Here is a 15,885-nt window from a genome sequence, read left to right as displayed (position 1 = left end):
TTTTGCTTTATGAATGGTTGTACCTGGAGAAAAGCCAGTTTTTTGGATGATATGATTTCCATCTGACAGTGGTATATGTCTACCTAATGGTAAATTTAAATAGATATTAATGAATAAATTAAATTTCTGGACCAAATATAAGGTTAATTGCACAACTTAAAGAGGTAATAATTTGGAGGATGGATAATGATGATAATTTTACGATTCTCTTCTCTGGTGACGTTCTTTATTTCTCTCCGAACATACTATCATTGAGCCTGTCCTGTCAACTTTCGACTTGGTCACGTATAGTAAATCGTGTTTATTAAGTTTTTATGGGAAATATGATACATGTATATTGTTAAATATAAGCCCAATATCTAATTCTATCAAGAATGTATTTCAATTACTAGAAACGAGATTAACTGGAGACTTGAGATATGATGGTTGACAAGGGGGTTGCTACCACTGTCCGTCGTATCTGGCGAGCACAGAAAGAGGGGGGGGGGAGTGGTCAGTTCTTCTATTAACTTTTAATTTAGACATGCACAACCAATCGAATTATTAACCAAAAAGTTATTCATCCACTTTTTTCTGAAATTTAAGATTGGACAAAGCCCAGACAAACTATGGGACACCTGATGCAATTTTTCAATCGGTTTTTTTCAGAGAGTTTAGGTTAGGCTACTTCGGTATTTACATTTAAAGTCAGGAAACTAATTTAGTTTCAAGTCATCTTGGTATAGGATAATAGAATAAATTATACGTTATAATTATTATATGATAGTTCACACGATTTAATTGTCGTTTTTCTCAATAACTGACCCCTATATCTATCGTGAGTTTTCAGTACGATATAGGGTGTTTATACCTTGTCACAGGTCAGTGCTCAGCTTAATATATAGGCTTTATTAGGGTCAAGTATAAGTATATTACAAATAAATGGACTTATTTACATCATAAACGTCGCTGTGATGTTATCCTATTAAACAAAACTACTTATTTTCAGGTTTAAATTAAGAGTTTATTCTCTTATTTTGCTACACACTTTTGTTTTGTAGCCAATTTATGAATTGAGGATTCATTCAAGATTGTAAACTTTTATATTGGTATAATATATAATAAGAATATAGCCACATCGTTTTTCAATCTCAAAACATGATCACTTTAGTAATATAATCAGATCGAAAGTTTCAATCCTAGAATATTTTTTACGGTATTTCCTCTAAAAACATAATCATAACGGCATTTCGGCATTTCATCTAGGAATATTTAGTTATTATCAAGCTATATAATATAAAACATTCAGCCCTCTATTAATATTAGTTTTAATTTTATTTTTCAAGAGCACGAACTTCAACAAATAAATGAATGTCTTTATAGTTATAACATAATGTTGCAAAATGTATTGTCCTGAATTGAAGACAACCTGTATACTTTCACGTAAGATTTGAAATGTAATATCGCCAATTGTTATTTAAATTAGTGTTTGAAGAATGTTATTCGTGCATAAGACTATGTGATGTGTTGTTTTCAATGTATCTTTACTTATCCGGTGATTATGTATTAACTTGAAATGAGGTCACCATGTTATAACAGTAAAGAGGAAACGTTGTGTATTTATGCTGTCATGTTTATCATGCATATATAATGTCAATGAAATTCACGTATCTTATTAATGCAGTGCAAAATGGTTTAAACATCATTCGGAAAATGACATTTTAACTTTGTGTATATAAAAAAAATATACCTAAGAAAATTGTTTTCGCCTACACTTTAATGTAGAAGCTCCGGGCTATGTAAAGCTTGAAAATTTTATGACACACAACAATTTTGAATTACTTATTATATTGTACAGGGAGATGAATAATATATATCAACATACTGTAGAGAAACTTTAAACGTGCTAACGTCTGCTTGACTTGACAACTCATGAATAATACACCATATAATAAATGAATTCATGTTGAATAAAAAGGAGACATTAACGTTACCTTGTTGATTCTTTTCATGTTTCTTGGCAATTCTTTCAACTGTTTCGAATGTAATATCTTGGTTAATGTTCAAATCGTCACTCATGGATTGCTTTTTACTTTCCTCTTCGAACGACTTATAGATATCGGGATCACTCTGATACAATGGATTATCTTTTTGAAGATGGAAAAAGTTATCGAAAACATTCACATTATCGTCAAAATCATCGTCATCTTTCGATGTATCAATTTTGTTCTTTATCAAAATTTGTCCACGAACCACTTTTAAATCCTTGCTTTCACTCGAATCCACGAGTTGAGGTTCATTGTCAATTTTATAACTTTTAGCAGTTCGTTCGTAAGTACTGTGTGTTACTACGTCTCCGTTAGGTAATCCGTTAGGTGGTCCAAAACCGTTAGGTAGATCGTTAGTAAAGCTTCTATAACTTATGTCACCACGAGTCGGAGATAAGGTACGCATCCTGAAATTTCTATCGGGCGAAAAACTTCTATCAGTCATAAAAATTTCTGGTTCCTTGCGTTTTGGTGATCGTTGCCGCTCAGTTGACCTTGTGTTGTAAACAACATAACTTTTTTCATCTGGCTCTTGTCTTACATCACTTAATGAGCGCGAAAGTTTATCAGTATACTCACGCCTTACATCCACAGTAGTTTTATATTTTCCATAAGGACTGGGAGATCTGGTTCTGAATATCGGTTCCTGTGACACACTTTTGCCACGTGATAAACGATAAGATTCATCAACAGGTGTTGGGCTGAAACTTCTTTGAACGAACCGTTTTGAATCACTAGTGTTGATTCCATTTTCCTTAATTCGTGACGTCACATCACTTCTTGATGACGAAACCCTAAACCTCCGTCCATCGTCACCAGAATCGCTGTTATCCGAAGGACTTTTCGATTTTCTTCTTCGGGACTTTCGCATAGTATCGTCACTAGTTTTAACATTGACGACCTTGTATAATGACTCACTTCTTGTCGGGCTGGTTACACCACTATCGTTTCTATTAAGGTTTATTATTGTACTATTTCGAGTAGGTGAAAGTGTCGTACGCGCTTTAGATGGTATCATCCGTTTCGTACGAGTAGAGTATTCGGGTTCGAAATATCCCGAATCCAGTCGTGAGGTACTGAAGCTTTTACTCTTCTGGTAGGAGGATTTGAAACTGTCTGTAGGTCCGCTGTGGATGACCCGGTATTGTCGATTATACTCAGGTGACGGGGATCTTGACTCCCGAATATTAGACGAAGATAGGTAATGACTCCTTGACGGTGAATATAACGATGAGGCATAACGGTTGGCTCTGTACAATTGATCATCGCTCATCACTGATTCCGAGCGATATGGTTCACATTCGTTGCTACTACGATGGTTTCTTATGCGATATAATTTCCTCATTTCATCGTCAGATTCGTAACCATGCTTATTATTTGAACGATAGTTATGGCTCGGATAGGAATGGTCCCGTACCTGTACTCTGGTTACGTTTCTGTCGGATTCGGAATCAGATGATACAAATCCACTGCTCTTTCGCCTTTTGTTTAGATCATCGGTAGATGCATAGGTTTTTACAACTTTGACCTTTCTACCATCATCTATAAAATCATAATCCCTGTTTATTGACGTTTTATAGCCTGATCTGTCTAGACGTTCAGATCGGAACACGTCAGAACGAGATGGCCGTTCAATATCGTGGTATCGGGAGCGTCGGATCGGGGAAGGTGAACGACGTCGTGGTGCAACCTCGTGGTAAATTGTGCGACGTTTTGGTGATTGCGATCGTCTCGGTGACATTGATGCTCTTACAATACGATAAAGATGTGCATCATCGTCTCTAGGGGATTCTTCTGAGGTAGTTCTGGAAGATTTCGAACCGTAAACACTGTCGACTTCGTGTGGCGGAATTATGGTAGTTGTTGTGGTCGTTTTGGAGTAGTAATTCGTCTCATTATCTTTTGCCTCTTCATGCTTTTTGGAATCGTCTTTTCTGACAGATACGGTAGTGACGTTTTCTTCTCGTTGCTTTGGTTTGTCAATATCATTTAGGAGTCCTTGTACTTCTTGGTAGGAGGTTGCAGTTGGTTCGACCGATTTGACGTAGTTGGTTTGAGTCTGTATCTGGTTATTCTCTCCTAGTGTATATTCTGTTGTGGTTCCAACGTATTTATCGCTGATCGTTGAAATAGAATTTGAAGTCGTGGCCATCATTGGGTTATACGCCTGGAAAGCTGAATTAGTGTTGTAATTTAACGTAGACGTAGCTGGAGTTGTAAGATTTCCAATATTATAAGTACTGATGACCGTATTGTCCGGTGGTACAATAACAGCTGATGAATTGTACGTTCTCATGGCTGAATTACTTAAATCAATCGGTACTTGTTGGGTGGTAACCAAAATAGGCTGTGCATAACTGGTACTTCTCTGCTTATATCCAATCACAGAATAATCCGTGGAATCAGTATCAACACTCAGCTCGTTATCCAAGGAAGATGTAACAGATTGGCCGCTCTCCTCCACATCTTTATGTTTTGTGATAGTTTTTTGTATTCGGTGTTCTATTAAAGCCACATTGTCGTCAGTGACCCCATGGATTGTCACGGTTTCGTGCTCCTTAACATCTTGTGTAACGTTGTTATCGTCGTTCTCTACTCTACTAGATACACTGCCCGGTAAACTGATCATACCGAAGTTTAGTGAGCCACTCGTTGATCCACTTGATCTTAAACTAACAGATCTTTGGTCTACTTCATTGTTGTTAGAGTCACCCACTATCATAGCATTGTTCTCACCATTTAATCCATATAATGCCGAAATCACTTGATTAGCCGTGGCATCATCGACCTTTGAATCGATTCTTACATTTCCAGTCGAACCAATTTGATACGATCCTGACTGCACTCTACTACCAGAGGAACTACTTCTGGAACTGAAGGTTTCCTGCTGTTTGGTACTGTCAGTAACATCTTCCACAACATAAACGTCACCATTTGCCCCTTCAACCATGACAAGTTCTCCGCCCATTTTTGTTCCACCGAATCCCCCAACGGACGAACTTGACGATCGCATGGAATGGCTGCTACGCGAGGAGGTGGCTCTATCGCTACGGTCACTTCTGTTTGATGCCATTCTTTTAATGTTACCAATATTCGACAAGTCCAAAGTGCTTAAGTCATAGGTTGTGACATTATTATCATCGAATCCACTCAAAACTGGCATGTTGTCGGATGTGGTTTCCTCTTTCTCGCCGATAATTTGTTTTTCTTCAAAATTAGAATGGCTGAATGTGGAAGATACCGATTCTTTCCTTGCAGTTTGGCTAACGTGATATGACGTTTCCTCTGCGTCAGATTTGTCAGACTGTGATGAAACTGAATCTCTTCGTTGAGCGTCTAATGTATTGTCTTTATCGGATTTACTAGAAATTGACGAAATCGATGTTTTCCGTAAGCCGCCTGTGTTCTGTCTCACTCTATCGTCTTCCTCAGAATCACTTGAAGCTTTTTGCTCTGAATCCGACTCGGAACTCGGTGGCTTTGTCTCCTGTAAAACTGATGTTCTCTTTGACTTCCACTCTTCAGATTCTTCCAAATCAGAATCGTCGTCTTTCTTGTACAAGTTAGATGGCGCTCTCTCCTTGTTGCCGCCAACTAATACACTTTTAGACGATGAAACGGTAATGTTTTCTGTAGGTGCCAAAAGAACAACACTGTCCTCGGGTGGGGGTTCGTCAATTCCTTCTGGGAACAAACTCTGTTTCCGGGATTCAGGATAGGTTTGTCTCAAAACGAAATGGTCATTGATAGACTCGGTTGATTCACCGCGAGTCAAAGTTGTCTCAGGATCAAAATGAGAAGCGTTAGTAACCGAGGACAGAGTTTCTGAATTTGTTTCGAAAGTTTTTGAAGTAGGTCTGCTTTGTGTGTCCGATGGTTTATCAAGAAGATTTTGGAAGTAAGCTTTAAGATCTGTACGTTGAGAAGACGACGAAAAATTTTCTTTTGAAGGGGAACTTTCTAGTCCTACTTGAGATATAGTCGATGTGGTTGTAATAGAAGAACGACGCGAATCAGTAGGTTTAGAAAATTCGGAAATTCTGCGGTTTACTTCATTAGCGTCCTGTTGGGAATTAGTTTCATAGATTGACCTTATTCCAGAAATTACGGATTCCTCGTCATCGGAATCGGAAAGATTGTCCAACTTAGAACGCTTTACCACAGAAGCGTACAAATAGTCTGAGGCACTGGGCACAAAAAGTGTTTGTTTACCTCTTTCGATGACACTTTCCTTGGATTCAAAACTACTGGTACTATCCTGTCGTTTTGTCTCAACAACCGAATCGAAAGATTGTTTATTAATGTCTTCCTTCACAGGCTCTGGAACAAAATTTATAGAATCTTCTATCACTGAACTTCCAATTCCGTCACCAATATCTGCTATATCCGATTTTTGGGAACTCAACGGCACTGTATCTGACTTTTTTCCAAACAGGCTCTTGAATTCAGAAAGAATATTATCGAATTGTTCCTTAGGTTTAGGTTTTTCGGCTTCTTGCACATCGTACGTTTGATCATCTCCCGAGCTGTCGTCTAATGAATTATAAGAAAATTTGGCAGATGATGTCCTCGAATGAGTCTTGCTGTCAGCCTCTGTCACGTGACCACGTCGTACACTTGTTTTTATTTTTAGTTCAGAAAGTAGATTTTCATATTTTTCTTTCGGTGACATCGCCCTGTTTTCATTTTCATCCAGATTATTGTATTCAAAAGTCTTTGAACCGTGAAAAGACTTGATTTCTTCATCGGCTGAATCATTACTTCTACTTGATGAAACAGACGATCTTCTCCTTATTTGGGTGTTTGACACAGTGGATGTTCTTGTAGTCTCGTCTGGTTTGTCTTGTTCACTTAATTTACTATCTATGTTCACATCAATCATTTTGCTTTTTACTGAAGTAATGTTTTCAAAAAGTCTTTGGTCTTTCGTATAGGCGGTGTCGTTACTCGACAAAACCGGTGGAACGTCCTCTGCATACCATTCATTACTTTCCTCCGCACTTTTCTTCGACATATTCATGTCATTGCTTGAAGTCCATACATTCGAATAACTGTCAGCTAATCCCTTACTTTCATTATGATTAGATGTTACGCCTATAAGTGGTTGACCTAAATATGTATTTTGTGCATGATTTAGACCCTTTAATTCGTCACCCGATTTGAAAGGATCATTGTTAAGATTTGTATTAAGACTATTTGATTTGTCAATGTTGGCCGACGATAAAACCTGTTGTGTGTGGCTTTCTGTTGTTGTAGAAGTATAATCACTATTTAGACTATAAGAAGGCATATTATAGTCATTTGTAACGGGATCAAGACTGTTTTCTATTGGTAATATTGAATCAACTTGCGCAATGTTGCCATAATATGTACTAACATCATTAGTCTCTTTGGAGCTCGAACTTTCCCTTTCCGATAGTGTACTCACAGACGAATCATTGGACGCAGTCGTAGTCGCACTGATGTCCGATTGATTTGAATCTGTCTTCCTTATACCAGATTTGATTAATGGTAATTCATCTTGATGGAAAAAGTCATAATTTTGCACTGATATTTCACTACGTCGTTTCTTGGTCAGAAACCTACGCATCTTTTTACGTTCTAAAGCCGACGATTTGTTATAGCTTTGTCCCAATTTCTGGAATAGTTCTCGAAGTTCCTCGACAGTGCCAGGTTTGATGTAAGCTCTGACAGTTTTAGCATTTTTACCGTCCCATTTTGTGATAAGAAACGTGTCCCCTTCAATATGATCAGACGAGTTGTCACCCTTTACACGATTAGGATCCAAAATAGATTGACTTGATTCAGAGATAATAATATTTTCTTTGGCGATCGATTGATCCAGATAACGCAGAATTTCATCTTCATGTGGGGAATATTTTGGAACTTTGATGTGGTTTCCGTGGAATGACGGTGTCGGTGATGGGGCTTTAGGGGGCAGAGAGGTAAGAGTGGGCGACGGCGGTGGTGGAAGTTCCTGGTCATCCAATGGCGGTGGTGATGATGTCGGCACGGGCGGTGGTGGTGGTGATGAATTAGCTGAGGATGGTGGTGTTTTAGGAGAAACCAACGGCGGAAGTAATTCTGGTAATTCCTGAATTGACGATGTTGTCGAACTAACGCTTATAGGTCTAATAGGCTTAAATCCACGATTGCCCGCATTATTTCCATTTTCAACAATAGCAAGTTTTTCACGGAGGGGAATTTCTACGACCCCCTTACTAACAACACTCTCGTGTGAGGTACTCCGTTTCGGAATGATAAGCTCTGATTTGTAAGAATCATTACGGACGCTGTGATTCCTCGAAACATAGATGATCTTTGGTTTGACGTTACTATCGATAGCTCTCGGGATCCTTTCACCTCGGTTTTTAGCAGCAGAGGTGGCATCTTGGATAACAGATGAAGGTAGGCCAACGTGTGATCGCCAACGAGTTTTATCCGCGCTCATATTTGAAGACTATCTTAATCAGCTAGATCCAAAATAACATCTTAATCATCGTATTCCCTGAAAATATAAAAAAAAATTGCTTGAAGCACTTTTGTCCAATTTGATCTCGTTACCCTTAACTAATCATTTTTCTATTCTAAACTTTAATTATGAGATTTAAGGGAACAAAATATAAAGAAATGGTATAATTATGTGAATTTTACACTAATGTTCATAGAAAAACACTGTGTGCATTTTGCAGCAGCTTGTAACGTCATAATGCTTGTATGCAGAAGAATCCAAAGATTCCACTAGTTCTGAAAATCGGCCATTCCGAATCTGCTAAAAAACACAATTCTAATTATCATTTCATTGAACTTAGTTTCGATTCACTTTTAGAGTAAGTAACTAGTAGTAATCCGCAGGAGGTTATGTATAACAATATTGATTTAGTAATGTTAGTATTAATCCCGTTATGAAACACTATAGATCTGATTACATTAGTTGGCAATTCATCCATCATAATTCAGCTTTCCAATCTACTGCCTTTGAGGAGCGTATGATAACCGTTCGTTTTATAATTAGACGTCATCAATTATAATATATAGATATAGATAATTTATATCATATAGTACGATCAATAACAAGAGTGATTCCACGACAAAATCTTTGCTCATCATACCCACATTCATCATACCAAAGGGTTTTTTAGTGAAACTAGGGTTACTCAGTAAAACGTCAATATTTCATAACGATACAAAACTCACATTGACTCTGTATGCCTATAACAGAAACTGGACGTCGTAAATCCTGTATTAGAAATGCCAATTTTAAGGGTATCAGAAGATTCAGAAATTCAGAATGTAACTTAAAATTTTCTTAATTGTTGTTTTTTTTCACTAGTCGAAAGAAACGGTTAACAGATTCGTATCCAAACTTCAGATTAAAAATATAAGTATAACATTAGAATAAACTTACTAACGGACTAAACGTTTTAAAGACCACATCTCTCCCATACTTAAACACAGATAACCGGCCACACAATAAAATATATGGTCACACAACAATGTCAAGAGTGGCTAAAATATTTTATATTTATAAATCATATATCGAGATAAGAATTTTAAAGTGATTGTCCAACCAAATGAACCAAATGGAAGCTAAGAGTATTAGTTATCGTTATTGCCATTCGAAATTTGACATACACGATCGACTATTTAAAAAATTCCAAATCTTTAAACAGTATTTTAGAGTAACAATGAACCAAATCCTGAGTTGCTGTAAGTGACATGATAGCGTGTAGCGTGTCAACAGTAGTAAATCAAATTTATGACTTAAAAACGAATATCTTTCCCGACATCACATTCTTTGATTCAAAAAAGTTAACGTGAAGTTAAATTGATTCAACAGACTCTGGGGCGCTAAAAGTCAATACTTGCACCATAGAGATTTTCTATGTAATGTCAATGGTTCCTGTCATTCTAGAAACGTTAATGTCAATAACGCAAATACCATTCCAGTTAACCATTATCGAACGTGGATCCGGTTACTTTCAAAAACCCGAAAAGATCTTACGATCCCATTATGTCTTGGGTTGCTTTCATATCACCGACTACCCACTTTAACTAAAAGAGTGGTTTGCCCAGTAACCACGGCTTGTTCATCAATACAGAGAGTTAGATCTGACATGTTGATCATAGCCCAGGGGTGTGACAACATAGATAACCTCTTTAGACGTTATGGCCTTTTAATACTGGTTATATTTGATTTATATATTAAGATATCATAATATCTGAAGAAATTTTAAGATAAACCACCTTTGCTGGCGCTAGAAAACATATAACATTCTTTGAACTATTTTATTTACTGTAAAAGCATTTACAAAGAAATAGCCCTTGTATTTTCTCTTAAAAACGTTTCGAATTACCCACATGGACTTCCTTAAGTCCTAAATTCACTATAAGCTTTGGACCTCGCCATTTTTGGTACATAAACGTACTGGCATGGGATAAATAGGAAATTATGGCAAAAAAAAACAGACAGTAGACATGGAGGGATGTCAGAGTCGATGACAAAACTCAAATACTGTTAACTAGTCAGTTAATTTAAGTAATTTAACTTAAAGTTTGTTAGATTTATGAATAAGAAAGATGTCAGTAATAATGGCGAGGCAAAGTACTATCAGGACTAAATTATATTGGTGAAATGGGAAAAAACAATGATGTTTTTTAAATGTTCAATAACTACAATAATAATTAATAATTATAGAATAGACTTTCTGGGCCTTGTGTTTTTTTTAAGTTGAAAAGTGGAAGGAATTGCTTCTATTAAACCCCACATTCCATCCTCCTCAACTTACGCTATCTTACTTTTCCACTGTACATTGAATATGAAATTATTGACAATGAATATTGTTAGTTATTGACATTGTCTTGTTTTAAGGTTTGACATGATTATTTACCTATGTTAGAGTTGAACAGTTGTTATACAGGGGTGGGTTTATCACTGGTGTAATAAGATGCCTTCATGTCAATAAAAACTACTCTACATTGATAAGACATCAAACATTCTTTGGTATATATCTAAACAATGGTCACTGTTGACCAATGTTCTTGAATATATGCTTAAAGCGACACATTATTTAAAGAAACATGGATTATTTGAAATGTTGGGGCTATTTCTGTAATAAGGCTTATGTTTCCACAATGTTTTCTGTTTGCTACATAATGCAATTTTCTGACAAAGAAAGAAAGAACAGTTATATTTTACAAAAATAACACAGTTTAGGATCCTTTCTACCAGCTGGTCTCTTGGCATTGATCTTTCCCGGATTATCCGTACCCATTTACAACTATTTATTTATTCTGAATAAGGTCATGTAAATATTTGATTGTTTTCTTCACAATTTGAAATATGTTGACATTAAACCTTTTTTACTTAATAAAATATTGCAAGATAGCTTGCCAGGCAAGATAATATACGCCCACTGGAGCTTTGATTTTAAATGAATATATTTTGCAGTATAGTAACAATTACCAGTATGAAATATTCAAGCTCAGTCTTACACTTCTTGCGATACTGTGTAATATTACCAAGTTTTGTCAAAATCTGTCAAGGATTGGACCTAGAGTGTTTACGAGCAATTGTGAACGGACGGACGGACAAAGGTGATGACAATATACGTCCCCATTTCATGTGGGCGTATAAAAAAGATGTTAATTTACATCCACCACATAAAATGCGGTTGAATTCAAAATGCGTTAACAACGTTGTGGAGGCGGCATAGTCGCAAGCTTCTCGTGAGGCCTCTGAAAAATTGCATTGACTCATGCTGACACATATTTGTGGGGTTACAATTTGTGGTGTAAACCACTGTTCTAGGGTGCCCCTGTACCCCAATGGCATCGCCACTGCTTCCAAATAAGATCTATAGTCAGTTTCAATATAATACACGAACAGAACCGAGAATTTAAAGATAATGAGTATTCAAACAAGAGAAGATTAGCGTCTAGCTATTTTAACTGACACGAGACATTTAGACATATATCGGCACAGTGTCATGTGAAATACAGCCATCGTTTACAAAAAAAGAACTGTCTTCGATCATTTAAGTCATATTCAAATGAGGTATATTGCACATAACCAACATAATAACCCATACATTTATAAGAAGAAAACGTGTAGGAGTAGGGATGATGTATACTAGTCTTAATGTATTATGTTAATAAATATCACAAACACACATACAACTTTGTTAAAACACACCCAGTCAAGGGATTCGCTCATCAAATTGCGTTACAGTTCACGAAAATAAATTGACATGTTGTTTCAACTTACGATAAAACCAGTAAGATTGTGTATACACAATGTTAGGGACTATAGATAATGGATATAACGAATACGCCATTGCAGGGATTACACAATTATAGTTGGGACACATGTACATGGCATATACCATCTTCAAGTACAGTATCCAGTGCGGTGTACGATGTGGAATTATTGCTACAGTTGAAAATAGAAGATAAAACACACAAGGTGCAGACACGTTCCGCTTCGGCTATTTTCTACTGTATCGATAATCCCGCACCGAGCGTTTTTTACAGCATGGAGCAGCCTGTTATGATTATTGCTCGCTTTCATTAGTTCAAACAGTTGCAAAGCAATAAAACATCTCCACTGTTACAGTTCGACAAAAACACATCTTGCTGTAATCAATCACAAGCACAATTGGAGTGGAAAACAATCGAGCTATTTTTTAGAAAAAAAAATGGAATACCTTTCTTATCTACATATATATATACTTGATTAATATCCTTCATAAAGCTTCTATGCAACAAAATTTTATCACAAAACAACATGTGTTGTGTTACCAAAACACTGGTTGACAAAATAACACAATATAATATGTTAGTTGATTAACTGCCTCTATCATGTCATGCTTGGTCGTGTCTTATTAAAATCTCAATAACCTCAGATACCTACACAAGTATTTAAATTCATTGAACCATTGCACACATTAAAAATGTTGTATAAAATTGAGAAATTTCGGAGCGTGTCAACCGTGAATCAGTGATATATTTATTACTATGGGGGGGTGGGGGGGCATAATTTTGTTATACCGCAGGTCGTTACATTTTGTACTATCATAAGACAATGGTGTCATTTATAGCTCATTCGCATTAATTAAGAAAGCGACAGATTTGTGAATGTTCCAAACCCCAAAAAAATGTTGAAACGAACTGAGACTTGCTGAATATCAGTGATATATTGGTAAAAAAATCGTATACGTATCAATAAATCATTGAGCACATTTCTGAAATATTTCAAGGTTCGTTTAATATACTTATCATTGTGAATTTTCAAGCGTATAAATATGCAAATTGTAACTGCACGGCACAGCGGGGACCCAAAAAGTCAACCTGCCCTGTAAGTAAAGTGCTAGTTTTGTGAAACATTAATAATATCTGGACGATACAGTCATTGAAACGGTTCTCTGCATTCTCTTCGATAAATCAGTTCTCTAATGAAAACAGACAACAGAAAGTTAATTTTTGATACATCAATGATAGAATTTGAAAATTAATTTTTGGTACAGCAATGATAATATGGTACATCAATGGAAATCGACCATAATGGGCAACTAAAAGAACGACCTTAGGGCAAACGCACTAATAATGACAAGGTCAGTGAAATTGTTATTTTCTAATCATATGAACGTTTTTTGTGTACTTCAATCAAGCTAAGGATAGAAAAAGTATGCTATTATGGAAAGAATCATACAATTTGTATCATGTATAATCTTGCCATATTATACAGGTGAAATATGAGGAAAACAGATTATAGGTATGAGCACAGGGATTATTGATGCATGATGCGTTCTAATGGATACATGAGACAAAATGGAGCCTTTTGTATAATACTATTGTATTGTATAAAATGTGTGCACGTTTATACTTGGTATGGAACGATGTCGGTAGTTTAAAGTGCATTTCAGAAAAATCAAAATAGTAAATATAATCATAAAAATAAAATCTTCCTAAATGGTACCCCAAGAAATATTGTTTTCTTCTATTAGATGTGGGTTGGGTGAATAGTTCAGAAATATAACTTACATTATTAATCTTCGGCGGAAATTAAGAAATGGTCTTTACATCAGTCTATTGATGCACTTACCACTGTGTATGAAATATTCTCATTTGCATAATTTTGCATAATTTATTCACATTCACACGAGAAAAGTCATACATCATACATTGTTGACATGGATAACATTCACAACAAATCAACTGGCATAGATACTGGCAGGTAAAGTGTCATGTCAAACTAACGAGTTACATATTTACATGCCTGAAGACACCACCACACTGTGACGACATTCATAGCTTTTCCGTTAAAATCCTTCTTCAAAAGAGACACCGCCTCGAGTGCACCAACTCATACTGTTAGCAGCGTTTTGCCTCTCTGGTGACGCACGAACATCAGTAACTAGAAAGTTTCAATATGCATGAAGATAGTTCAGAACTTTCAAATTTAAGAAATCAAAGAGTATTAAATCCAAAGAACATGCAAGTGTAGAAGCCAGAAGATAGCATTTCAAGAAACATATACTTGAAGTTCAAGACTATAAGTAACTAAAGGAATATACAATAGAAAAATATTTTCGTACGACATCATAGAGGATGGAATCTAAAGAGAGTATAGACCTAGGATTCCACAAAGTTTATATCCATGGTATATAGAAGAACAAATAGTACCGGATGGTCAACATACAACCAACGAGTATGCACGTTCACAGAGTATGCAGAATACTAACCTCTATACAATACGGTGGTTATAGAAAATGGCGAGTACATCGATAGTAATGCATCAAAAAATGTATAGTTTAAAAAAGTATTACCCTATTTCGTTATAAAAACGTGTCCAAGATGAAGTCTTCCTTTCATAAACTCCCTACTGATAAATTGTCGATGCGAGACAATCAAATTTCACCACACTCACTTGACATCCAACCTCCAGAGTATATTAGTTTACATTATTTCATAATTCAAATACCTTAAAGGTAAATATGCTTCAATATTTAAGGGATGTTATCATCTGGTTATACGTTATATCAACTGTTAGAGCTTCACTTTTACAGCCCGTATCAATTATTATGGAATTCAGAATGACAAATTAAAATAAGACTGTCGCATATAAATGGCCTTTATGGTCACTCGTAACATCAATTTTGTCATTTTTCGAAATAAATGAAGTAAAAATCTGAATGCCAAGAAAACATATCGCTATAATCTGTTTTAATATTTCTTATGTTATAAAACCCATATAATAAAGAAACACTTATCGGATTCGCCCTACACAACATACAAATTTCAAGGTATGTCGTTAACAAGAAACGGTTATTTTTGATCACTTTTTTATGTCATAATCGAATAGCCGATATCAGTTTTGTGTTGGTGCAACATATCAAATGCGACTCAAAATGATATAAACTAACATTTAACAAGAAAAAAAAATCTTAGTTCAGTTTGAGATATTTCTAGTGCATGTTTGCTCAATTATCCTGTTGAATAAAGAGTTTATTTTTCAATTTACTCCTAAATAAACACTTAAACACAGTACTTAATATTCGGTGTTCCTTTTATAAAATCGAATCAAATATCTTATTAAATTGAATCTCAATGTAAACACTTATTCAAGGGTGTGTAGGCTTGAGTTTATTGCATATTTTATTCTTAACACAACACATTCTCTGCTCAAGGTCTAGATAAGGTGAAGATGTCATAAATATCGGCAAAAGACAGGAGAACGGACTTCAAACCGTCTTCAGAGACTTCAACAGTAAACCATGTAAAATGTCAGTGTAAGAATGGAATTAAAAGGGGAAAATGTGCCTAACGGTACAGAATCTCCAGTTGTTCTTCCAATCGT

General features: G+C 35.8%; 1 protein-coding gene across 1 annotated transcript in view; it reads right to left on the bottom strand.

The window, feature by feature from the left end:
• Window positions 1-8,478, bottom strand: part of LOTGIDRAFT_153383 (hypothetical protein) — a gene marked incomplete at both ends in the record, with an annotated part of 10,459 nt that extends 1,981 nt beyond the window's left edge. The window contains 2 exons of the mRNA XM_009057283.1: window positions 24-83; window positions 1,974-8,478. Coding sequence (XP_009055531.1) covers window positions 24-83; window positions 1,974-8,478 — 6,565 coding nt within the window. The remainder of the gene's footprint in view (window positions 1-23; window positions 84-1,973) is intronic.
• Between the last annotated feature and the right edge of the window lie 7,407 nt (window positions 8,479-15,885).

Source organism: Lottia gigantea, assembly GCF_000327385.1.
Source record: "Lottia gigantea unplaced genomic scaffold LOTGIsca_3, whole genome shotgun sequence".
NCBI classification, from domain to species: Eukaryota; Metazoa; Mollusca; class Gastropoda; family Lottiidae; genus Lottia; species Lottia gigantea.
The sequence above is the reverse complement of the archived record's forward strand: the minus strand, read 5'-3'. Positions and strand labels throughout refer to the sequence as shown.